General features: G+C 38.8%; 2 protein-coding genes across 2 annotated transcripts; one reads left to right on the top strand and one right to left on the bottom strand.

Annotated features, from left to right (window-relative positions):
- Positions 1-263: 263 nt before the first annotated feature.
- On the top strand, positions 264-10,488 carry LOC309691353 (uncharacterized protein). The gene is made up of 11 exons (XM_082508969.1): positions 264-433; positions 1,846-2,093; positions 2,227-2,344; positions 5,285-5,437; positions 5,559-5,747; positions 6,517-6,590; positions 6,901-7,098; positions 7,191-7,328; positions 7,411-7,500; positions 7,712-7,855; positions 7,986-10,488. Exons 2-11 carry the CDS (start codon positions 1,854-1,856, stop codon positions 8,112-8,114), a joined length of 1,473 nt encoding a protein of 490 aa, XP_082365095.1. The 5' UTR covers positions 264-433; positions 1,846-1,853; the 3' UTR covers positions 8,115-10,488.
- Positions 10,006-26,382, bottom strand: LOC309691349 (zinc finger protein 654-like). Its single transcript, XM_082508962.1, has 12 exons — positions 26,139-26,382; positions 23,983-24,128; positions 23,372-23,453; positions 23,025-23,160; positions 22,118-22,320; positions 20,793-20,929; positions 19,784-19,925; positions 19,240-19,524; positions 17,762-19,099; positions 13,061-13,836; positions 11,828-12,903; positions 10,006-11,718 (listed from the first exon to the last, which is right to left on the bottom strand). The coding sequence occupies exons 1-12, from the start codon at positions 26,262-26,264 to the stop codon at positions 11,714-11,716; spliced, it is 4,452 nt and encodes a 1,483-aa protein (XP_082365088.1). The 5' UTR covers positions 26,265-26,382; the 3' UTR covers positions 10,006-11,713.
- Positions 26,383-26,964: the final 582 nt, after the last annotated feature.

The following is a 26,964-nucleotide window of genomic DNA, read 5'->3' on the forward strand; positions in this document are numbered from 1 at the left end:
ATTTACTTACAGAAAGCAAAACAAACAAAAGACATTTTTTCCATTACTTTTTGCTCTCACTAATAAGTAGGAGCTAGAGAGTGCAGTGTCTTCTGCTGTATCATTCAGGGAAACTGGTGCTGTGTACTGACACGTTTTATGGTAATTATTACGTAAAAAAAAAGGGAAGTTTTCTCCATTTTTCTTTGAGTTATTAGAGGCTCATTAGAATAAATACCAAAATATCAATCGTTGAAATTTGAAGTGTACGGTGAGCTCCTGAAGGCATCATAAACCAAGCTAGCAGCTAGCCTGCGCACTAGCGATGCTCGGACGGGAGAGCTGGTCAGCCTGTTTAGCTGGCGTCACGCTATCATATTAACATGCTTTAACGAGGCTAAGAGGATCCGTTCTCCAGTTTAATATCGTACTGTGAAGCTAGTGAACCCGAAAGGTAATGTACTGTTATCATTTGCTAATTTACCCTCAGCTAGTTATCCATTCGTTTAGCTTAGCTGGTATGTTGTTAGTGCAGTGCCGCTTATTTACATGTCACTTAAACATTTAGGCATTCTTGTTAGTTTTTTCAGTTAAACTGCTGGTCCACTTACAGTAATGTTTTAGGGTATGTAATATTATTTTCCCTTCTGTCGGGATTCACATTCAACCACACGTTAGTATTTACTGTTTATCTTTGGTCTTATTGAATTGAACTATCTTACATCTTACAGTTTGATACTTTTCTTGAAATCAGTGTATGATCGTGGTAACGCGATTAGATCTGGAGGTTTCTGTCGAGAGCAAATCAGGGGATTTGACATGTGTACGTTCAATGACACAGAAACGTACCTTAGACATTGACCTATTCCTGCTGGTTTTTATCTAGCATCTGGGTCGCATAGACAAATATTGATAGACTTCAAAGCTAAAGCTGTCAGAAGGAATGAGGAACTGTGTCATTGCAAAAAAAAAAAAATCATTTCGCAGGACATGCACATCACACTGGCCAGCTTTCAACACAAGGAAATATTAAGAAATGAGCAGGAGGAAGAAACTGCCAGTGTCTAGTGGTGGTAGTATCATGCTCTGGGGCTGGGAATAATGAACGAGGTTGCCTTCAAATTCTTCAACTTCACCTCAAATCAACAGCTAGATAGTTAAAACTTGAATATAACTGGATGTCCCAACACCACCATGGTCCCAAACAAACATCTACATTGTAGCTTGCCATCGCCAGTGTGTGAATGACTGAATGTAGTGTGAAGCGCTTTGGGGTCCTTAGGGACTAGAAAAGCGCTATACAAATGCAGGCCATTTACCATTTACATTCAAACTAGTTTTGAAATGGATTAAGCATTAAACATTAATCTTCTGGACTGACTTTCCTAAAGCCCTGACCTCAAACTTATTGAAAATGTGTGGACTACTTCTGCCAAGAATAGTGGTCTAATATCTAGGCACAGTTATGCCATAAGCATAATGGATATCAAAAGTGTCTTGTTGAGGTGCAACTTGCTAAGGGAAACTTAACTTAATATTAGCGGCGGTGTATCTATATATTTCAACCTGTGTATATATACTTTTCAATATATATACTTTTCTGTGTTGTTAGAGACAATCCATACATTTTCTTCTGGTTATCTGGGGCCGGGTCACAGGGGCAGGACATATAAACAGTATACACTAGATATATGTACACAAAGCCTAAAACTAGATAATTGTATTTCAAGGAGTTTATTACATTTTGTACAAATTGAGGAGGCCAAAAGTGTGCTTCATGTTGGGTATGTTTTCTGCTTAGGGATTATCTATTTTTGCATACATTCTTCAAATTGTATAAATCTTTCTCTCTTGATTTTCCATTAGTATTTCCGATGGGAGACTATGAGAGCAGTGCTCCTGGGCGAATAACTGTGTATTCAATCCAGGGTTGCCCACACTGCACGCAGGCCAAGACCACCCTTGCTGGCTTGGGAGTGCCTGTATGTGACATAGACCTCGGTAGTCATTCAGAGCTGAGAGCAAAGGTGAAGGAGCTGACAGGACGCAGCACAGTCCCTCAGATCTTCTTTAACAATATTCATGTTGGAGGTAACGACGACCTGCAGAAACTGGTGAGGAAAAGGAAAACATTTCTGACGATACCACTAGTTTACTGGTCCCTAATGACCAGTAAACTAAGAGGTCAAGCAATGTCCAAAAATGGGGGAGAAAAACTAATTTGAATTGATACTGTAATTTCTGTAGTCACCTGAAGAGCTTCAGAGGCTGGTAAGTCTGGTGAAGGAAGAGCCCCTTCCAGCAGATGCACCACCTCTGCCACAACAGAGTCAGTCAGAGCATACAGCTTCAGAGAACGAAGGAGGTAAGGAATTAATTCTTAAGAGTTTTTGCCTGCTTAAGATCATTACTTTCCTTTCCTTCCCTTTACAGTCAAAAATGCTCTTAAGGCACATTTTAATGCGGTTCTTAAATATATTTGTAAAATACCTTCTGATATTTTAGTATATTAACTGCCTATCTTTCAAGAAATAGACAAGCATGGTCTGAAGTCAGCGTGTCCGGTTATGCATAGTCATTGTTGGCTGAAGGTGAGCCAAGAGCAAAGAGTGGTTATGAAATAGCATTGGCTGATGTAGTGAAAAAGCCATTTTTAGGCAACATCAGGTGTGTGTGTGTGTGTGTGTGTGTGTGTGTGTGTGTGTGTGTGTGTGTGTGTGTGTCTTACATCCATGCTCCTCTACTCCTCCAAATGCCAACACGGACAGTTGATACAGGAAACCTGAAACTCTGGATAAGCCTAGTAGTGCTGGGCTGCCCCACAGCACCTCATATGTACAGTGTAAACAGTGTTTGTAGAAAAATATTGAAATTTAATGTTAGCTTTTGTGAAGTTTAATTAAAATCAACAGTACGTGGTACTACACATACAGTGGGGCAAAAAAGTATTTAGTCAGCCACCGATTGTGCAAGTTCCCCCACTTAAAATGATGACAGAGGTCAGTAATTTGCACCAGAGGTACACTTCAACTGTGAGAGACAGAATGTGAAAAAAAAAATCCATGAATTCACATGGTAGGATTTGTAAAGAATTTATTCGTAAATCAGGGTGGAAAATAAGTATTTGGTCACCTCAAACAAGGAAAACCTCTGGCTCTCACAGACCTGTAACGTCTTCTGTAAGAAGCTTTTCTGTCCCCCACTCGTTACCTGTATGAATGGCACCTGTTTGAACTCATCATCTGTATAAAAGACACCTGTCCACAGCCTCAAACAGTCAGACTCCAAACTCCGCCATGGCCAAGACCAAAGAGCTTTCGAAGGACACCAGGAAAAGTATTGTAGACCTGCACCAGACTGGGAAGAGTGAATCTACAATAGGCAAGCAGCTTGGTGTGAAAAAATCAACTGTGGGAGCAATCATCAGAAAATGGAAGACATACAAGACCACTGATAATCTCCCTCGATCTGGGGCTCCACGCAAGATCTCATCCCGTGGGGTCAAAATGATCATGAGAACGGTGAGCAAAGATCCCAGAACCACACGGGGGGACCTGGTGAATGACCTGCAGAGAGCTGGGACCAAAGTAACAAAGGTCACCATCAGTAACACACTACAACGGCAGGGAATCAAATCCCGCAGTGCCAGACGTGTTCCGCTGCTGAAGCCAGTGCATGTCCAGGCCCGTCTGAAGTTTGCCAGAGAGCACATGGATGATACAGCAGAAGATTGGGAGAATGTCATGTGGTCAGATGAAACCAAAGTAGAACCTTTTGGTATAAACTCAACTCGTCGTGTTCGGAGGAAGAAGAATTATGAGTTGCATCCCAAGAACACCATACCTACTGTGAAGCATGGGGGTGGAAACATCATGCTATGGGGCTGTTTTTCTGCCAAGGGGACAGGACGACTGATCCGTGTTAAGGACAGAATGAATGGGGCCATGTATCGTGAGATTTTGAGCCAAAACCTCCTTCCATCAGTGAGAACTTTGAAGATGAAACGAGGCTGGGTCTTCCAACATGACAATGATCCAAAACACACCGCCCGGGCAACAAAGGAGTGGCTCCGTGAGAAGCATTTGAAAGTCCTGGAGTGGCCTAGCCAGTCTCCAGACCTCAACACCATAGAAAATCTGTGGCGGGAGTTGAAAGTCCGTGTTGCTCGGCGACAGCCCCAAAACATCACTGCTCTCGAGAAGATCTGTATGGAGGAATGGGCCAAAATACCAGCTACTGTGTGTACAAACCTGGTAAAGACCTATAGTAAACTTTTGACCTCTGTTATTGCCAACAAAGGTTATGTTACAAAGTATTGAGTTGTATTTTTGTTATTGACCAAATACTTATTTTCCACCCTGATTTACGAATAAATTCTTTACAAATCCTACCATGTGGATTCATGGATTTTTTTTTTTCACATTCTGTTTCTCACAGTTGAAGTGTACCTCTGGTGCAAATTACTGACCTCTGTCATCATTTTAGGTGGGGGAACTTGCACAATCGGTGGCTGACTAAATACTTTTTTGCCCCACTGTACATCTCTGGCACATAACGATAATGCACTGAAGAGCAGAACAAGTCATCAGATTGTAGTCGGTGTAATATAGGTGAGCTGCTTCTGATAGAGCAGTTTTATTTAGTGTTTGCACAGATGTATAGACTATTGGAGTACTTAGTTTTGCCTTTTTAACAATGACACCCTTTACATATACAGTCAGAACCATATTATACAATACGTTCCTTATACCAGATTCTAACCATCCAAATGTTGCAGAAGCATGCCTAAAAGACTTGTGTTGCTGCCATGAGATTCACTGATTCCATATTTGCATCAATGAGCAGTTGAACTGGTGTACCTAATTAAGTGGCAGGTAAGTGTACAATATAATGGGGGGGAGAAGAAAGAATGAAATTGCCATTTGTGCGTGTAAATATTTCTTTGGAAACATGATTTGTCTCTGTGATCCCTGTCAGACTTTATATAATAGACAGGACTGAGGTCTGATGCTTAAAAAAAATCTTAGTAATGCTTGTGCCATATATACACAGTTACACATTTACTTAATTCCTCTTCAGTAGTGTATATTCCAAAAATCTCATTTACAAACCAAAGCAATGCTGCTGTGTTGAAATGAAAGAAGCCAGAAGTTTACCCAGCTCAGGCAATACCTTTTCTCACCAGCGAGACATTTTTTCACAGATGCAGAACTACATCGTTTATCAAATTCTTTCATACATGTGTGAACATGATTATATTTCTGTGTGTTTATACATGTGTGACCTGGAAATTCCACGCGTGTAGAATTTACGTGTGAGAGAGATGAGTTGGCAGACCTAGTGGAAGACCTCAAACATGCCAGCATGATTGGCAGTCATAGGAGGGGGCTGACTTTATACAAAAAGAGCTTCTCAGGAAGTCAGCTGGTTGACTGGCTGCAAAAAGAGAAGGGCATGGGTAAGTAAGGCTGTCAGTGATATGGGTAAAATCTCATGCAATTTTCCAAGCGCCCCTATCCTTACAAAACATAGTCAAATTCAGTTCTGTCAGCACTTGATTGTGGCTATGTGTACACTAGCCAGGGCTGCAGCCTGTAATACTGGACAGGCATTGTTGAAGAAGAAGTACATGATCAGAGTTCATGGCTGTGAGCAGCAGGATGGCAATTTTGGCGAAGGAAAAGACACCATGGATGCACTGTACAGGCTACTGGAGGATGATTCAGCTCTCAACGCAGGACCGACTTCAACCTGCAGTCCCATGCAGGGTACGTCAGGACCAGATAAGGCTTGGAGTGTGCACGTATCGCATTTCAGGTTCACTCTGAGCAGTGTCTTTCAGCACTCTACTAACCCATGTCCTTTCTTTGCTGCTAACTTAGCATATGATCCTTCTGGGTTTGTGGCTTTAAGAGCTGAAATATGGTGTATCCAATAAAAACATCATTCGCTCATTAGCTTGCAACGCCTGCGTGACTGAGCGCATTCTCTGTCTTGAAAATCTATGCAGTATTTTAAAAAAATACTTAAACTCACTGTCTTCATCAGTGAATTAACATAACTTAGCAAATTTAGACTAAATAAATAAACTATATTTGATCATAAATAATGCTTTATGATGATATTATGCATAAAGTGTATCAGGCTGCAAAGAACCTAGCTGGATTTCAATGTCAGCTGCTGGCTGTTTCACAACAGTTTCCTGCTTTGCTGTGGGCTTGGGTCAAATTAATACTTGGTTTTAATTTCCTGTCAGATATTCCTTTACTTCTGCAATGGTGGTGGTGAGTCATATTGGCTGGCTCTGTGTTGGCGTGTTTATACCTGAAAGCTGCACACTTGTAGAACCTGTAGAGTCACACCATGATACCAGCAGGATTTTACCCAGCTTCCTTTTTTTCTATAGCGCCTGATAAAAAGCACAATTTGTTTTTTGTTTTTTCTTTGTTTTGTTTTTTCCCAGCTCTTGTTTAATATTTTGACTCTGAACTATGTTGATTTTTATTTCATGTTTTTCTCTCTTTGTCTTCCTGCCAGCCACTGAGCTCTCTTTGCTTTTACGGGAGATGATTCTGAAATTGTTCTCGGAGCATCTCTCTGCCGATGGCAAGGTAATGTTGTCCCTGATGCTCACTGAGTGCATGTTGCTATTTTGTAAAAGCAACAGTGCATTTGGATCTGTGCCACACAGTGTGTACTGTTGCACTGGGCAAGCTGTGTGTTCATATGAAGTTTCACTTTGGCAAACAGAAAAAACTTGTCTGCAAACATTTCTACTGTATTTTTCACTGCAGGTCTTTTTGTGACCTACATTCAAGGTTGTTTGTCAAGATATTTTGACAGGATAATGCTTCTCTGTTACTTTATCCCTGTACAAACGGTTAAATTAAATGCATGTACTTTGTGTCCATGCTCCCACAGTCTGTGGACTATAAAGGCATGTCAGCAAATCCTGTTTTTGAGCGTTACTGTGAGCTAGCTATTCAGCTGCAGAGGGTGGAGTTGCTGTCGCTTAGCCGGGAGGAGAAGCTGGCCTTCTTCATCAATATCTACAATGCCTTAGTCATCCATGGGTACCTACGCCTAGGGGCTCCCACCAACATGTGGCAAAGATACAGAGTAGGACTACACAGCTACACTGTCTCCCCCAGAATTCCTTTGTAATATCAATAAGACTTATGTGCTGAAATTAGGAATGTTTTGAATTGTAGTTCTTCAATTATGTGAGCTACCTGATTGGAGGAGAGGTATTCACGCTGCAGGACATTGAGAATGGCATTCTTAGAGGGAACAGAAAAGGTGTCGCACAGCTTCGAAGACCCTTCTCCAAAACGGACCCACGACTTCAAGTATTCACATTTTGATAGCTGAATTTATGTGGTGACAGTTTTCTTTAGTTAACTAAAGGTCATGTCTCTTGTTGTCCACTAGGTGGCACTTCCAGATGCTGAGCCACTGATTCACTTTGCCTTGAACTGTGGTGCAAAGGGCTGTCCACCTATTAAAACATACACACCACAAGTAAGTGATTTCGCTTTAGTTTTTTTGATTCTGAGAAGGCTTAGCTAAAATAAATACACTTGGAAACTCCCTCTTCTGTCACAGTTTTTACAGTTGTGAAATTGTCCCATAGATTTCATATCAGGTTTCCCAAGTCTTGCCTCTTATGTCTCCCATAATCGCGGCACCCTGAATGGTCAGAAATTAATTCTTATGTGCTCGCCCCTCTCAGGACATTGACAGCCAGCTCCGCACAGCAGCCGAGGCCTTCCTGGAGAATGATTACGCCTGTGTGGTAGATTCTGTAAAAAAAGAAGTGCACCTAAGTCAGATATTTAAGTGGTACAAAGCTGATTTTGGAGGCACGGATGAGAAGGTATTTTTAAGTTTAATAGCTGTATGTGTGCACATGTATGGATCCTGAATTTTTCTTGTAGGAAAAATAGATGAATTGTTTTTTTTAATGTTTTTTTTTTTTTTTTGTTGCATCCCCTTCTATCTCATAGCTGCTGGGATGGGTGCTGGATCACATGGGTGACTCACCAAAGAAGACCAGCCTGCAGGGCGTCGTTTCTGCTGGAAAGACCAAAGTCAGTTTTCTCCCTTATGACTGGAGCTCCAACAGCACCCACTGAGCTCACACACAAATGCATTCACACCTACCTGTATGTACGTCTACATGTTTTACGTCCATTGTCTTCTGATTGAATCTGTACAAAATGGAAAAACACTTATTCTTAACCATGCGTATGTTTTATACAGAACATAATGTATGTCCCTGTGACATGAGGAGCACATTCTGCTCTCATTGTAAGCTCCTACACCCCATCTTTTGATGCTGTGTAAATACTAGAGAATTTGGTAAGATCATCTCAGTATTTTCTACACATGAATGGTGTACTCCAGCAGCTTGATAGCATCAAATGCACACTAAACATATTTTATTATCTGTAACCATAGTTGTGGCTCTCCTTTCCATGTCAGCCACTCAGGACTCATAGATGATCCCATTCCTCTCTGTCCAGTTCAACACTGGTTGAGCTATTCATGTGGTGCGTATATTTATAGCAGATGGAAACGATAACTTGGCTTATCAAACATACTGCTTTTATAAGCCATAAGAAAACCTTTTGAACTTTAAAGAAAAACACTCATTCATGTGCAGCAGACTGCACCTTCTTCTCTCTGGTCCTTCATTTAAGCATTTTGCAACCTACATATTTAAATGGTTTGGTTTTCCATTCTGTGGGGAAAGGAAGGATTAGCTGCTGCTCCTTTTATCTTTTAAATGAAATCGAATATAGGTGTGGATATTATATAGTCACAACTCAGCTTGTGGCTGTAGAATCTGAAATGCAAGGTGAAGATTTTGTAAATAATGATCCTTTTTGAGTTTGTTTGCGGTTAACAACCTCTGAGCTTTTTTTTTAAAGGGGACAAATGAAATCTGGATGTGCTGCTCTTATTGTCCTGGTTGGTCAGCATAGGATGCACTCAATGAGTAGTTGATTTACGTCAGCAAAGGGAGCAGCTTCTGTGTGCACTGTGTAGAACACACAGACATATCCAGTGTCTGCTGCTTAGACTTTATTTAAATGTATGGATCAGTTTGTCTTCCTATCAACCATAGGTAAACTTATTCTTCCTCTATGCATGTTAGCCTATGTGGCTTTTCAACCCTCTTTTTAATCCAGGTATTCCACTGTAAATTGCAGAAGTGCTATTACTGTGTTTTGGGTTTTTTAGCACAGTTATTTGTTTTAAAAAGAAAATTATGAAACATTTATCAAAACCAAACCCGTTCGGGATGCACTCTGACACTTTGCATGTTTTTTTTGCCTACTTATGCTACTGAGACATATTTGTACTTTTTCACAAGGTCGCTGTTCTGTTTGTCTGTATGTGAATAATGTGCTGTTGATCCAGCTTTTTATTTCAGCATGTCTACAGAAACTGGACAAAAAAGTCTTTAGAAGTGTACATTACCAAAATGTACCAAATGTACACTTGGTCATTAATTCAATAGGATATTAGTGTATTTAGTTTCACCTTGAACAAGTTTACAGAAACTATTCTTATTTAGGAGTTGAGCTTTTCTTTAAACTTAGCCTTTCATGGGGTTTTTTTTTTTTTTTATTAATTTTTAGTATGGTGCTTCATTGTACATTGCATAGCAGTGCAATAACGTTCCATTAAGTTTCTATAATGTGTCACATCGTCTTAATTAAGATTTTCTTATCTCAGGTCAAAGCAAAATCTGACACCAGGTTGTTTGATGTCATCAGTGCATCGTATGCTGCATGTTGTTTTCTAGTCTTAGCATTTCTGTATAGTTTGTATTTGTTTGCAAAATCATTTTCAGCATTTGATTCCTGCACACTGCTGTGTTTTTGTTAAGGCTACAAGCAGCACCAAAGCAAATGGTTAAATTAGTCTCAGAGATGGAACACATTTGCTGCATGAGTTAGAGGAATACCCTTCAGTCTTGAATAGTAACTTTAACAGGACTGCCTCTGCTGGCTAGTGTTTTGTTTTTTTTCTTTCTTCCCCCAGCCTGTGTGCTTGGCTATAAGAACTGCTTGGACCTAAAATGTCAGATATCGAAGTACACAAAGTAAAAAACCACATCTGATAAAAGTCAGGCATACACTGATTACTGCGTATAGACTTGAGGACACCAGTCTATTTAACAGACTGTAGTTTTTCTTTGAATGCAGCCTTCAGCAACAAAGTGCACCTTTGGCTTTACTATATTAGTGTTAAGAGTGGGAGACACTTTGTGGACTAAATTAAACAACACAAGATTTTTGTTTATAGATGTTCCCCGTTTTTTTTTTTTTTTTTTTTGTTTGTTTTTTTTCCCCCCAAAAGATAAACATACCTCATGTATCAGGAAGATGTGATGCAAAAAACTTTTTTAAACAATTCTAATATCACTGTTCCTCTTTCCTAGGATTGACAACAAAAAAATTTACATCCCTAAATAAATAAATATGCAATGTTGACCTATATGCGTATACTGAGTTTGTGTTTTCCTTTACTATACTACCTCACAGCACGCAACCTAAGCTTTAAAGCAGATCACACTAGAGGGCAGAGGTTTAGTTTGTTTATTCAAACAAATTTCATCACTTTTTTTCTTTAAGAAAAATAGATGGGGAATCAATACCTTTACAAATCCAATCTATTGACATTTGTACATATAAATAAGCAGGTTTAAGTGCATCGTCTTATATAAACATTACATCAAAAAGGTATTAAACAGATCAACCACCTGAAAGGTTCATATATGATAAATGTGAAATACTCTACATAAAGAAATGCACAATCATTGTTTAAACCAACTTAAAAGAATAAAAACTTTAAAGCAAGCTGGTACTGTATTAGTTACATGGTTTTTATCATCCTACAGTGTGAACACTGATTCAGTCTTGGCACTAACAGAATTGTGAGTAATGCATACGCTGTACAGAAAGTTTGACAAAATGAAGGCAGATTTACATTGTTTCAAATGTTTTGGCCACGGCCCTAATACATAATTGTATCGCAACTAGAGAAATTTAATAAAGGCAACCCCAGTCCCACCCAACTGCTACCCACATGATTTTCTTAGTTTAAAATGTGCATTTGTGACAGGGGTTTTAAGGACTTATTTAGAAAATAGATTTTACAGTGTACAAAAGTTACGATGATGCAGCCATCTGATATCCACCTTTACAGTCATGTCTAGTAAGTTCTCAAGTGCTCTACGATACAAACTAAGTGGTCTATGCCTCATTTGGAAGACCACAGAACATACATGTTGTTTGCACACTGCAATTCACACCTCCAATGATGAACTGTGTGTAGAATTCATTCTCTTATCCAGTCTCCAAAGACTCGTGAACACCACAGCAGAGGGAATGGGTCCATTATTCAGATTCCCGTTACCTGACAATTAGTGTATTTCCCAAATTTACATGGACTTGACAAAGTCAGCAGGTCAAATTAGCTTTAAAAAAAAAAAAAAAAAAAAAAAAAGTGTGAATAAATATTGTGTGTAGTTTCAACCCAAATTTGGTTTTTAGGTACTTTAGGTACTAGGTATTTTCTGGTTTACATCTCCTTTGCCTTAAGCACTATGACTGATCATTAAGAAAGGATTTTAGTGTTTAGTTGTCATGAAGGACCTTCCTGAGCCAAGTAACAGAAATAGCCATTCCAATTGCAGCAACTCTTCACACTCCTGCAAATATTAACCTAAAAAACAGCAAGGGGAAAAACAGTTACTGGTTGTTCAAGGTAATAAAAAAACAAACAAAAAAAAAAAAAAACCACAGGGTCAGAAAATGGAGTTAAGCAAACTTACTTTCATCATCTGAATCAAAGCCAAAGAGGGAAGAGCACGTGTTGAGGGCTTTGTGTTTCTGCAACTCCTCCAGACTGCTGTAAGAGGAAAGGCATTTATCACAGCGATGTCTGATCTTATGCTCGGGGGCCACATCCTCCACCTGCTGCTCCTTTTCTGGATCAGGGTCCTTCTTTTTCTTATGACTCCAATAAATGATTTTCTTGGGAGCATCATCAGTGGACCTCCTTTTGCGCATTGAAAGCACAGATTCATCCAGGTAGGTGGATGGAGGTGGCCGGATGAAAGGGGCCTTAACAAAAGTTGCGTAGGAGGGATCTTCGGGCTTGAAGGTTTTGTGCTCAGGAATGTGTGGCTCTGCTATATTCTGTTGGACTCCCTCGGCCAAAGTAGAAATATCTTCAAGATCTCTGACATTTAAAGGGTCTACCTCGACAGTAGTTGGTCTTTTTCGACATCTTTTGGTGGGAGTCGCTGAAGCAGCGTTAGTGTGAGAAGTGGACATGAACCCCTCTGAAACATTTCTTTTCACATCTTCATATCCATTGATGGTAGGTTTGGTATCATCTGTGTGCTGATCTGCAACAGTTTTCTCTGAATAGTTATCAGACTTAAGAAGATTATTGTTTTGCGCATTTATTCCACCAGTCTCACCATCAGTTTTGTTTATTAGTGTGAGATCCTCAACACGAGAGGCCTCACCATCAGGAATGGGAATCTCCTGCTGCCCCTTTTTACTCTGTAGCCATATCTCCTCGACCTTCACTCTCTGTTTCCATGGAGCTTCAGCGCTTTCCTTTATCAGTTTGCTGGGTCCCAATTCTAGCTCGTCTTTCTGCGGGACTGGGACATAGTGCCTCCATTCATGGTCATATAGACCCAGATAACTTGAGAAAAGTTTCTCACAGCCACTGAAAGGACACTGAGGTCGGAAGGGCTGGTGGGTATTTACGTGATCCTTTAATTCCTGCTGTGTCACAAAGCGCTGCTTACACTCTAGATGGTAGCAGAAGTGTGGAAGAGGACTACTGTGGCTCTTCATGTGGTCCTTATAATGCTGAAGAAACTGAATCTGCCTGTTGAGAGAGAAAAAAAACCGTGCGCAACATGCTGAATCAACTTCCCAAATTCAAACCCTTTAACTGTACATGTATGGAGTCTTTTAGTGTTTTACAATCAGTTACGAGACCGTTTTTTGTTTTAAATATCTGCAGTTATTTAAAGTTCTCTTACCTGAGGCAGAGGGTGCACTTGTGTTTGGCCCAAACAAAAGTCTTCTCTAGCACCTTGTCTTCAGTAATATGGCATTTGATAGCATGCTTTGTTAGTGTGTTGGTCATCCTCAAGAATACTCTATCGCAGGAGTCAGACGGGCACAAGTGGTATGTGATGTCTGCACCACAAGCATTTTCTCCCGCAGGCGTCTCCTGCCCCTCTTCTTCAATCACAGATGGATTACTTACAATTACCAGGCCTTCTTTAATGATTACCTGCTCATCCTTAAAGTCGATCTGTTTGAATATATTTGTGTTAGGTTTTTTGCATTTTTTGTGAAGCACAGATGTCTTCTTGATGAGGGTACGGAGGTTCCTGATGATTCGTTCTTCCCTCTTGAGATGTGACACTTTAGCTTTGCTTCCGGGTCTCTGTCCAAAAGTTTCGCCCTCAGAAATAGTCTGTTTTTTATCCCAAGGCTTACACTTATTTCCTGCATTGTCTATTACTCCATTAGCAGCTTGAGCATTTTCAATGGATGGCTCCTTATTAGAAGATTTTTGTTTGCACATTGTATCAATGTGCTCAAGAATGTGCTTTTTGGCAAAAGGAAGCTGTTTGAAGCGTTTTCCGCAGAGAATGCATTTTAGTTTCCTACTTTTGAGGTGCGAGAGAGCATGTCTCATAACATTCAAGCCTTTGTAGTCTTTGCCACAGAATGTGCAGTAGTGGGACAAATGAGAATATTGTTGAGTACGGAGAGCCCTGTCCTTCCATGTTCTCTTAACTTTTACCTGAAAAAGAGAAAAGTCAAATCAGAGCTGGAAGCAGCAGAGCATCAATTCACATTTCACTGCATGCAAAACTGTACTTCTCCTGAAGTGTATATGTGCAATCAAATGCAACCTAATATGAAGAAAAGAGAACATACTTCAAATATCTCCCTGTAATAATTGACTTTCATAACAACATTTCTTAAATTACAGTACTGTGCAAAAGTCTGTGGTCCCCAGCAGTGATGGGATTAACGGCGTTACAAGCAACGGCGTTTCTAATGGTCATTAGAAAAGCCTACCAGATCGTCTACCAGAAAGTGATTGGTGCCCGCGGGAGCGCGCGCAGCTGCTTAAGATTACAAAGCAACAAGGTGATATGTACCAGTTTTTAAATTGTGTTGATAGGCCACGCAAAAGTCTGAGTCATGATAAAGAATATATATGCATGTTTTTTCCTGAATAGTTTCGTCACGTTAACGTCTAAGGACAGCGCTAGCAAGCACTCTCTGCTTAAGACCAAAAAAACAAAAAAAACAAACAAACAAAACAGCCCGTTCGTGTTGGTGGAAAAATGCACCATGTCGACCAATCAAAAATGATATGGCAAAATGACATTTGGTTTAGGAAGATGGAAGTTTTAGGAGTGTGTTGGGATGAAATATTATTTTACATTCATAATCTAGGTTACTAGTAGAGCTGGGCGATAGAACGATAACGATATGTATCGCGATATAACTTTTACTCGATAGAGAAATTAAGCTATCGCGATAGACCTCGCCGCTCTTGTCCTCTTTAAAAAAAAAAAAAAAAAAAAAGGTCAGCCAATCCAAATTAAGTAGCACAGAGCCGAACCAATCACAGCCGCAGCGTCACGTCGCGTGACTTGTTACTTACAGCACAAGTGCCAAGCCGCACGTGTGTTTGTTTGGGAAGCAGCCAGCGGGTAATGGAGAGAGCGTGCCGACTAGAAAAATCAACCGAGCGTGACCGAAGAGAAAACAGATGATGGTTCCAATGCCGGAGAGATTGTCGAACGGAAGAGCCATAGAAGTTCCGTAGTGTGAAGGTATCTCGGCTATTTCAAGTCTGACAAAAAACAGAGTAGCGTGCACTGTAAATTGTGCCGAAAGCAAGTCTGGAAATACAATAAACTGGTGCATGCGTCACACTGTGCGCCACGTTATTGTTTCGGTGAAATGAATTTCTACAATACTGTTAATTCTACTCTCTGCAGTGTTTAAATGCTTACATATACACACAGTTACTGTCCGTCCACACATACGACTCGGTTCTGCTTCTATGCCCCAGCTTTGTTTACTTTTTCCCACCGAGGCTTCTAGACTTCTGATTGGCCAACATTTCTGCACGGTTAGGAATCTAGCGCCACCTGCTGCTTTGGCATGTTCATAGCAGCGTTTTCCTTCATTTCTGCCTTTATGTGTGGACGGGATTATTTTTTAAAACGAAAACGGAAAATCTCCGTTTTCAAAAATACCCGTGTACGTGTGGACGTAGCCTCAGTCTCTGACTGGAAGCGCTAATTCGTCATTCGGCTTTTGTCAGACTAAAGTAACTGTTAAAACTGTTTGAAAAGCTCAGCTATACAACAAGGAGAGATTGAGAATTTCCTTTTAGTTCTCAGTTTATTTGATATTGACAAAAGTTAGTCAGTTTTGTCTGTTCTTCTGTAAAACAAACTAAGATTTATTTTTAGAATTAATATTTTGTTTCTAAGTGGAATTGACAATTTAGTAGTCTGTTTCGTTTGTTCTATTTTGAAACTTAAACGCTTTAGTGGCTGCCTTTTGTGTAGTTTGCAATATTTGCCTTTATTTATCTGAAAAAGTCTCATGTTCCTTAAGTACATCTACCCTGTTGAACTTATTATGGGAAATAAATATTTAAATAAAAACAAGCTGCTGATTATTTCACATTTTACTTGTGAGCAACGGCACATTTAAATCTTACAAATATAGTTATTTGGTTTATATTGTGATAGATATCGTTATCGCCTGAAATGAAAAAAACATATCGTGATATGAAAAAATCTCATATCGCCCAGCTCTAGTTACTAGTCATAATCCTTATTATTACTGTTGCATCACTTATGATTTATCATTATTATCATTTCATTGACACATTTAGTATAACTACATTATATTAATAAATAATAACACCTGAAATACCGACTTTAATATAACTACATTATATTAATAAATAATAACACCTGAAATACCGACTTTAATATAACTACATTATATTAATAAATAATAACACCTGAAATACCGACTTTAATATAACTACATTATATTAATAAATAATAACACCTGAAATACCGACTTTAATATAACTACATTATATTAATAAATAATAAATGTGTCAATGAAATGATAATAATGATAAATCATAAGTGATGCAACAGTAATAATAAGGATTATGACTAGTAACCTAGATTATGAATGTAAAATAATATTTCATCCCGACAAGTGACGGCGAGAGAGACGGAGGGAGAGACAGACAGACAGCAGAAAAAGAGAGAGAGCGAGTTTTGAGATTTCTGACATTTAGCATGTTTGGAGTGTGTAGTTAATGTGTTGTCTTGTGTAGTTAGTGTGTAGTGTTGCGGATAGTTTTGTGTTGTGTGTCAGAACAACGAGGTGACTGCTATCTCCAGGTAGAAAACAGGAGTGATACACCTGCTGCTGTCAGACCTGCAGGTATCAGGCTGTATGTTCTCCTTTATAATGGACAGAAATTATTTTTTTGGAGTGGCACAAATAATTTGTGTGGCATCGTATTGAATGCAGAACAGCTGATTGTTCTGTCAATAGTTTGAAATGGTTATTTTAAAAAAAGAGAGTAAAAGGTAAAAAGCTGCAAATAACTTGTTTGCAAAACTTGTGCATAGGCTTTTAAAACTGACAATTTATATTTGCATTTAAAGTTATGAAATATGATTCAATAAACATGTTTGTGGTTGTTACAATAAAAAATATAACTTTTTCTACTCAGATTTTATGTTTTATGTCTGATTTTAGATCAATTGTGTTAATATAGTATCTCAAAATGAAAGCATAACTGTAAATTCAGACACGTGAGGTTGTGCTGGAAAGAATGATACAAAACAAGGCAAATAAATAGTTTTTAAAGGTGAAATGTAGAGGGAAAATCAAAAGTGGTTAAAATGGCTAATTATACCCTGGACCCCAGAGGATTAAACTTTTTTTTTTCTAAAGTAGCAATAGTTACTTTTCAAGTAATTAATTACTTTTAGAATCTTGTAGCTCAGTTACTTTTTTGAAGAAGTAACTAGTAACTATAATTAATTACTTTTTAAAGTAACTTGCCCAACACTGGTCTCCAGTGATACTGGGTTAACTGTCAAAACTGATCCTATTATAAATGCAGAAAAGTCTGGTCATAGTTTGAGTCATCATACAATACCATGCAGAAAGTATCTGATTGGCAGTGGCTTAATTTTCAGCATGACAATGACCCCAAACACTCTGTCAGTGCAGAAAAGTGTACCTGACTAGAAAAAACACTCAGTGGAACACTATCAATCATGGATTGCCTTCTCCAGAACCTGGACCTCAACATTATTGAATGAAGTGTAGATCATCTTGACAAAGAATAGAACAAAAGGCAACCACCATCCAAAGAGGAGCTTTGAATGTCCTGGGAGAACTATTCCTGAAGACTACTTAAAGAAACCACAGGAAAACTTGCCTAAGAGAGTTCAAGAATAGAGGTGTTCATACCAAATATTGACTTTAATTGACTTGCTAGAATTGTACAAACTTTGTTTCTGCCTGTATTTCCATGGGTGTGCATGTTTAAATAAATCACTGCATCCCTTTCCTCTTTCGCATCCCAGCAAAAAACAAAATAAGGGAGGCTTGAGACACTTGCACAGTAATGTAAATATGGAGAAATAACTAACCTCAATGTTTGTTGTTTCTGTTTCAACTGACGGATGGGGTTCCTCTTCATTGCTGCCATTAAGGTCCTCAGATGCTGTAGATTCTGGCGGTTGAGGATTTTCACTGTCAGGTGATTTGGATTTAAAGGAGTAACTGTGAAAGAGTTCTACTGGACAATCCAATAACTCCAATAGTGGACCATCAAGGTCCACAGGATCAGCTTCAGCAATACCGATAGCAGCTTGATTCTCAATGGGTGGACCTTCACAAAGTTTGGATTCCACCTGTGTTTGAGATTCCTCTTGGGATGGTTCACTTAAAGTGTTATGACAATCAAGGCCATTATGTTCTCCATTTTCTTTCTTAGGGCCCATCATCTTCTCGAGTTGATACGCTCTCTGTTCGCTTTTGATTTCAAAGGCCAAATCAGGATGTTCTCCATTCTCCTTAAAGTCTGTCATCTGCTCAAATTCATTGTCTTTCAGGTCTTTCATCTGCCTATCATTCTTAATTTCATAAAACAAATCATTATGTTCTCCATTTTCTCTGTTCAAGTGCCCAAGTTGGTTCTCTTTCTGGTCACTCATTTCAAGCTCACAGTTCAGTTGAGGCATATTCTGCTCTTTGTCTTCTGTGTCCATTTTTTTCTCAAATCCATACTCCTCCTTGTTAAGGTATATTTCATTATCGGGATATGAGAGTTCCAGTTTTGATAATGGCTTCCTTCCCCGTTTTCTCCCTCTAACTTTGACCTTTTTCTCTGTCACTGCCTGTACCAGCTCCAGTCTTGGAAGACCTTGCAACCATCTTTTCTTTTGACCTTTTCTTTTCAAAATTTTGCTCTTAACACATCTAGACAAGTATTCCCTATTGCGGTTCAGAGGGAGACTTACAGAAGAATTTTCCTTGTTAGTGTGATTGCGCCTTAGTGAGTACACAGAGTTATTACCTAAAGAGGTTGATTTGACATTGTATTTGATCTCTGGATCATCACCTATTTCAAACTCATCATCAGACCGAGGCCGTTTTCTCCGTCGTAGCCTTTTTCTCCATTTCCTCCTCTTCAGAGAATCATTATCCGACAGTGCAACACGTTTTCCAGCCTCTCCATCTACAGTTTGCTCTTCTGGAAGGTTCACAAATCCAGCTTCAGTGCAGTTGCAAGAGATGGAGTCTTGAGTGCATGACTCATTTACACAGTTACTTTTTAGTAGTTCTTCACTATATGCCTTCTCCTCTTCCATCTCGTCGAGAACAGCAGCAGTCACAACCTTATCATTCATTAACTCTAAACAATGTGTCCTAAGGGTCAGGAAGTTCCAAAATTCAGGGTCAAAACATAGGCGCTCCTTTAGCATCTGGGAAAAGAAAAAAAAAACAAAACAAAAAAAACCAACAATCATGCAAAACACAGTTGTAAACAAATCACACAGTTATAATATCGAAATATAGCCCATATCAGATAAAGTTCAACATATATCGCATCACCCCCTCTAACCTGAAGAATATGAAAGCGAACACAGGTCCGGACAGGGTTGTTGTGGGGATGCGGCTCCTGATCAGGATGCATGTAAAGCAGGGAGACAGTTCGGTATGCCTCCAAGCTTCGTTCCTGGCAAAACACAAGAAGGGAACACGCTCGACAGACCTCCAGGTCATGGGGCAGCAGGAAGGCAATTGTCTTGCAAACGAGTGACCGGGTTACAGTGTCAGCCTGCATGTCACACAGCTGCAGGGCCCTGGCGCAAAGCTCCACGCAAACTTGAATTCCATCACCACCCAGCTATTCAAAAGGAAATAAACACAGATGAATAAATCTGATTAAAACAGATATAAGAATCAAATCAAAAGGAAAAAAATATTCAATTGCCAATTGTAAATGTCTGCAGTACTTATTTTTAACAGTTTAACCAAAGCATTTAACTAATATTTAACAGTATTAAAAACACAACTTTAAACTGTTTCTGTACACTATAGACAGTGTACAGAAACTGTTACGATTTAACAGGGCGACAAAAGATGATGCTGCAATGACATCTCACCTCTGTAGTGACCAATTTTATGAAGGGGAAGATGGCTCTGACATTGGTAGCAGAGGAGGCCAGCTGCAAGCACTCAGCTAAGAAGCCTTGTCTGGAGGGATGGGCCCTAAGATACAGTCTGCTCCAGATAAACACCAGGTCCCTGCATAAAGACATATACATCTAGTTCAGGTATGATTTTAATCAGGCAACAACTATGATATTAAGTCAACAAACAGAGAGATGCTAAAGCATTTAAAATAATTAAATAAAGTCATGCACTGTAATGGGGTTATCACTTCAACAACTCACATTACTGCCATATTCAAAGATATGCCCTATACCCAACCCTGCATAATCTGGCTGAAGAAACTGACAGGAGCGAGACACACCATTGTAGTAAAATTGCTATTTCTTTCACTCTATAGTCAATAACCTCCTGCCCAAAAAGTAAAAATATGTTTAAAATATTTCTACTTTTTGCTGTGGCACACCAAAATGTATAATCAAATCCCTTACATTTACTAAAAAAAAAGTTCTGTCAAAGGAACTCTCTTAAGAACTCTAAGACTTCTATAACGGAGATGTTGAGAGGGACAGTCAATAAAAAGTTTTTAATAAATGTAAAGCTTTAAGATTTTCCCCCTCACAAGCGCTCCAGAGCTTTTTAGTGCCAGATACAAGGAGACTGGTCAAAAATAAGGAAAGAATAAACAAAGCTAAATTCAGAAAGGGGGCTGGAAAAAAAGACCTGCACAAGAGACCTTAAGCATGCAGTCAAGACAACAGTGCAAGCTTTACTTTCAGTACAAGTTTGATTGTCCTTGAGTGTAACAGAAACCTGAGACATGGTCCCATAGAACATATGTTAAAAGACCCAAAGATGGCAGTTTACAGATGGTACCCATCCAATCTGACAAATCATGGAAGGATCTGCAAAAAGGAATGGGATAAACTACTGAAATCTGGCCTGATAAGCCTATAGAGGGTCTGAATATTTGCTGAATCCTTTATATGAGGTCACACTTACCAGATGTAATACATGTCTCCATTGTGTAGCTGCTGTGTAAGAAAAGCTTTACACAGTGATAACAACAGCTCATCTTTTTCAACACTCTCTGTATTGCAGATTATCTCCACTGCATCACGACCATCTATCTCTGCCATCTAAGGAAGAAGTTAAGAAAATACACATATACATTTATTTATTATAAAACATGTATTATAGTTAATGTATGGCATTCACAAAGCTTTTCATTTGCAAAATGGTCACCTATTATATGTGATACAGTTACATCATATTTACTAATATACTATCCGGTTGTTCAGTCTGACGTCACTAGCCATGTCTGGACCTAAACTCCGCTGCAGGTCCATATATCAAACGATCACTATGGCATTACTGAGAGTAGAAAAACTGTCTAAAGTCTTTCATCTTTAATAAAATGATCAGCGTTCTGCTCTACCAGGTGTAACAATTGAGTTTAACATCCAGGCATCCATGAAAACGGAATTTATGACATTTAACGGAGTTAGAAGTTAGCAGGGAGTTAGCTCGCTAGCTTCTATCTAAATACAATATAGCATGTCCTGACTGCGGGGTTTTGGAAACAAATTCAAACGTACAGCTCTGTTATCACTTCCAACATCAATGAAGACAGAAAACTAAACAGCAGTGACGTTTGTAGGGTTACTGAAGTTGGGCTAGCTGGTATATAATGATGTGCTACGTGACCGCTAGCGACACAGCTATGTTAGCATAATATAAACAAGCTAACTTTTTTTTCCACTCGATAAAAGTTAACGTGAGTGTTCTCGGTGGTCAGGAACAAATGTAATCGCATGGCAGGATGCTGTAAAAGGACCAACCTTCAGCCAGGAGAACAACTGAGATAATCCATCCACAATACGAGGTTAGTCATTCATATACTGCTGCATGGGCTGGGCTGTAGTTACATCCTAAGGTTTTAAAAACTGAGCTTAAATAAATGATTAGTGGTAATAAAAGCCGAGAGAGGTCAACAGTGATCACTGACTGTTTTAGGAGCTTTTTGAAATCAAATAGAAGAAAATACATAACATTAAACATGTTAACAACACAAAAGCCATATTAAACGCAGACTACTTTAGACCCGGAAGTAGGATCCGTCGCGTCATCACTGAACAACCGGATAGCCTTAACTATTTTCCTGTTTTGGGTTGATTTGAACATAGACTTTAAATACATAGTAGATCAACAAATAAATAAGACTAAATAATGCATTTTTCCCCCCTTTCTTATTCATCCATGTCCATTTTTAGAAACGCCTATCACTAATTCTTTCAAGGTTACTTGTTCTGCTCTTCAATTCTCACCTCCTTGTAAAGGTTTTCATGCAGCGAGGCTTTGTAGAGGCAGGTCAAGTAGGCCTGATGGAAGTATAGATGCTTTCCAGCCTCACGATTTTCCAGGCAGCTTTTAGCAAGAGCCATTGCCTCCTGCATTCGTTCACAGGCCTGCAGATATCGCACTCGCAGCTCCAAGAACACTGGCAATTCTGAGCTCACGTAGTCCTCAACTGCATAGAAGGTAATTACATGTGTTAATGTAAATCTCATGGGATGGGTATTAATATGAACTACCTGCTGAAAATAAAGTCATTGCCTATATTTATATATAAGCAATGACAGTGCAATGTATTATTAAAAACGTGATGATAGATATAATGGTGTATTGAGAACGAAATGTGGTTGCTTGGGGGGGGGGGATGATCATGACAGAAGATGACTGAAACATTTGGTAGATTAGTAACAAAATTTGTTTAATAATGAGTGTATCAGGGTAAGAAGGGGTTGAAATGGGGTTTCTTCAAGAGGCCAGGTCAAGTTTCAGTGATATTACATGCCATTTTCTTATCGTATTCCAAGATGACATACCAAGATTCATCCCACTTAATTTCTTAAGAAGTGATTGCATGAAAAATGACTCCATGCATGAAAAATGATTTTTATACATGGAGTGGTCATCACAGAGCCAGAGAATAACCCTGATGTAATCTTTGGAAGATTTTATGCAGTGGTCCTTTACCATCAATACAAGATCTGGGCAAAAAACTTAATGCAACTCTGTAAATGTGGTGACATTGCCCAAGCTTATTTGAAACTTTATCACAACTTATGTGTGCCTCATCAAATCTAAAGGCAATGCAATGAAATATAACCATGTATGACTTCTTATTTTGGACAGGCATTGTATTATTTCCTATATGTCACATATGCCTACCGTCGTTTGGTGGCAAATCATCCTCCTTCAGGATTCCCTGTAACACAGGATTTTCCCATGGGCCTCCTACTTTAATAATCTGCTTTACATGCTGAAGGTAGATGTTCCTGTGCCTCATGAGGCGAGTGTGGCAAATCTGCAGAGAAGACGTTCATTCAAAATCTTAATGTTATAGAAGGAAGCTGAGTTAGTCACTATTTTCAATCATAAAACATTGGTGCAAGAAGAAACTGGCAGCAGTTTTGAGACAAGTATTGTTACCTTTAGTTTAAAACTCAGCACCTGTAAAAACACCTGGCTTTTACAAAATTGTACTGTGAATTGACAGTAGGTCAGTTTTTAATCACCTGAAAAGAGTCAAGGATGTCTTTTAAAGGCTCTTCCACAAATTCTTCCTTGCTGAAAAACAGCATGAGTTCAAAGAAGCTCCTGCAAGACAATGACAGAGACATTAGAAAAATATCTCACACCAAGGTGACAACCACCAGAACATGAATGCCTTACAAGTGCTAGTTTTAAAGGAGAGGTGATCAACTCAAAATTGTGCTGCTCATTACCAAATGATTCAAGTTAAAACAATATGTGTCTTTTTCTATTTCAAAGACAGGCAGCAAATACAACTCTGCTATTCCTTTTGGACACGGAGCTCCAGCTCTTCCCAACAGATAAAAAAGGGTTCCATGAATTTATGGTTCACCTCTATTTGAGCTACAGCCTTTAAATTTTATCTGAAAGCATCAACAAACACTGATTTACAGAAAATGTTCTGTACTATTTTCAACACTGATTTTTCACAGTAACTGTCTCACAGTTTTGTTTTAGAAATAACATTTTATGTCGTGTCTCTGCTAGGCAATTAAGAATTTTCGAACCAAATACGTGGGTTCAGCTATTCAAATAAATTTATTTACAATCAATACAGCACATTAAAACAGCTTCCAGTGAACATTGCACTTACAAGGCCAAACTGCTGAGAACATACTGGATGTGCTGACAGTCATCTGTAAAGGCAGTGGTGGCTTTGGTAAAATTGTAGAGTGCGGTCCGCAGCACCTTCAGTTGCGGGAGAGGAACTTGCCATTGCCCTGTGTACTCCTCAACAAGCTGTCGAGGAATGAAACAGAAATGTGAAAGACTTAAATGAATCCTATGCATGACAGCTAAAAGCTGTATGTTTTTCATCCCACATCTAACACAGTTTACAACAGAAAGGTTTACGCTGCCAAAAGTTAAAAACAAGTAATATATAGAAAATAGTGATTTGATATGAAATGGTGGAACTCATTATCCGTCCACACTGCACATCAGAGTACTAATGTTTTAACAATACACTACGATCAAAACCAAGAAGAATTCTAACTGAAATTGTTTGGATAATAAAGACAGCTGGTGGATGTGCTGTGTGAATATGAACACAAATTGGATCTTAGAACCAAAGTATAAGAACGTAAATAAGACACACTGTAACACAATCAAATAGAAATGTTCATTAGAATGCACATTTCTATTTGACATCTCCATTAGACATTTATTGTATGGATGTCTAACACATTTGTTAGACCATCACCCAATCTAAGGTTTGTGCCACAGCTCTCATAACTTAACAGTATTCATAATTATCAAAAAAAATAAATGTTTCTGTAATGGTTAATCCACAAGTATGGCCAAACTCTTTAATTGAAATGATATTTTGTAATGATAAAATATAACTACTGTTATCCTTGAATTTTCAAATTTAGCTTGTTGGTCCAGTGAACCACTAGTGCACCTGAATCAAACAGGCTCTCCTCCACACAGTGCTCATTTATAAAGCACAAGCCCAAACAGGTGGATTTTCCTGGTTCAGTGCAGCTAGCCAACAACAAAGAACCACTAAGTGGGAAATGGAGAGTGAAAATGAACAGTATATCCATGTTTTGTTTTTAAAATAAAAGTCATTGCTACAGACATAGGCAACAGTGACCCTCATACACTGCTTTATAGTTTGTACAAGGTTATTAATTCTGTCTCTAGTTAGCTAACATATAGGCACAAGTGGTTCTACAGATGATCTAAAAACTGAAACTTTAAACACTTATTTCCTAAATCCGCTTTCAAAATAGTGTTAAATCTATGACCATTTGTAGAGTGAGATTCCATGGTGTAAATTAGCCTTAATACGTTTAGTGTTTCATGTCCACTTTAAAACACAGTTTTAGATTACTCATTTCGCAGACACTATAAACTTGTATTCCGTATTTTTTTTCTTTGTTTTAACCATGTGTATTAATTTCAGTTATACATCATACACCTTTGAGTATAGGTACCATGTGGTAGTTACAGTGTGCCATTTTATTGAGGGATGTTTCTTTTATCCTAAATGTGAAGCATTTTCGCAACTGCGTGTTTGTAAGTATAAGTGCTATAATAGTAAAGTTAATCAACTTTATTAAATTGTAAACTTTAAGTACAGCTACTGGTGGAACTTATGGATTAATTTACGCAATTAAAGCTCCATGCTCTAGGATAGTTAAAAGCCAATTCATCCGACTAGCTATCCAAACGTTTGGCTCCCAGATAAACGCATTCCAAGTGTGTATATGTAAAACAGAGTACTGTTATTCTGGATAGTGAAACAATTCAGTTGCGATTTGGCAGTCAGCTATGGTATTTTTTTCACTTCGAGGGCACCTTGCATTGTGAAAGGAAACCACGCTCCTGCTTTTCCCTAAAAATAACTTACCATTTGTCAGTACGTACGTCTTTTTGCATTTTTATCAACTGATGTCAACTCTAGGCAGCAAGGGTAGAAACTGCTCCATTTCCCTCGTTCATCAAACCTTGTTAAGCCCACAACGTTAATTAGCTTAGCTTTACTATCTAGCTATAAAGCTAACGTCAAACAAAAAAAACAAACACTAATACAAAAATAAGACACCCAAAAGTCCAGTTCGTACCTGTAAACTCTGACTAACTAATTCTGCTCTGTCTCTGATGTGCTATGCCTCCGCCTTAAACACATAACTGCATTAAAAGAGCTGCTCAGGGGCTAGCATTAGCTCTCAAAGCTAGCATCGTTAGCGATAAACAAACGCCGACTCCGTAAATCACAGGATATAAATTCACCCGACATACCTCACAAAACTCAGAGCAATACTCTTTGCTCTTCAGTGACGATTCGCCGCTGCAGTGTTTAGCACACAACGTGTCCAGAGCTAATTCAAGCCCGTCTGTTTCCAAATCACTTTCGTTGTCCGCCATACTGTCTGCCGTATCCAGCGCATACTCAAAGTTGCCAGGTTGGTAAGAAAGCGTCCTCCAATTCCTCACGACAGGATACTAACTACTTGGCAACCGCGCAATTATCCTTGTCACTAACCCTTGTACGTTCCTTGTACGGCTGTTGCCAATAGGAAATCCGGTATGAAAGATGGTACCCACTATGACTTAAAATAGTATTAAATAGCTATTCACTTGTAATAGGGGACTTTGCATAAATCAGTATTTCTTATATAATATATATTACATGTCAGACTCATCCAAAAAAAAAAATTGTAAAACGTGGCTTAAATAATAACAATTACCCACATTTATGACAATAATCTTTCTTTTCTTTTTTTAGAATTCCTAATCTAATCCTTAGCATGCTGCATCATCAGACAATACATTTTTACAGCTTATTAAGTGAATCTTTAATCACAAAGAGGAATTCGGTTAGAAATTCATAATTAAAAGAGAAGTGAGAAATGTCATTAATTAAAATAATACCTGTTATTTCAATAGGAAGAATGCAGAATGGGACTTAGTCCTACTGCACAGGTGTTATTCACATATAGGTAAATATTACTTCTTCTTTTTGCGGCTGTTCCCTTTAGGGGTCGCCACAGGGCATCATCTGCCTTCACTTCACCCTTTTCCATACCACCTTTCTCCGTCCAGTATATCCAGTATCCCTCTTCTG

The sequence above is a fragment of the Aulonocara stuartgranti genome (assembly GCF_965226115.1).
Source record: "Aulonocara stuartgranti genome assembly, chromosome: 16".
Taxonomy (NCBI): Eukaryota; Metazoa; Chordata; class Actinopteri; order Cichliformes; family Cichlidae; genus Aulonocara; species Aulonocara stuartgranti.

Coding starts and splice junctions, on each gene's coding strand:
- LOC309691349 (XM_082508962.1), bottom strand. CDS start 26,264: ATGGCGGACAACGAAAGTGATTTGGAAACAGACGGGCTTGAATTAGCT. Junction 22,321..23,024: donor TGATTTGCCACCAAACGACG/GTAGGCATATGT, acceptor CCTTCTATGCAG/TTGAGGACTACGTGAGCTCA. Junction 19,525..19,783: donor TAAAATTGGTCACTACAGAG/GTGAGATGTCAT, acceptor CCTTTTGAATAG/CTGGGTGGTGATGGAATTCA.
- LOC309691353 (XM_082508969.1), top strand. CDS start 1,854: ATGGGAGACTATGAGAGCAGTGCTCCTGGGCGAATAACTGTGTATTCA. Junction 5,748..6,516: donor AACCTGCAGTCCCATGCAGG/GTACGTCAGGAC, acceptor TCTTCCTGCCAG/CCACTGAGCTCTCTTTGCTT. Junction 6,591..6,900: donor ATCTCTCTGCCGATGGCAAG/GTAATGTTGTCC, acceptor ATGCTCCCACAG/TCTGTGGACTATAAAGGCAT.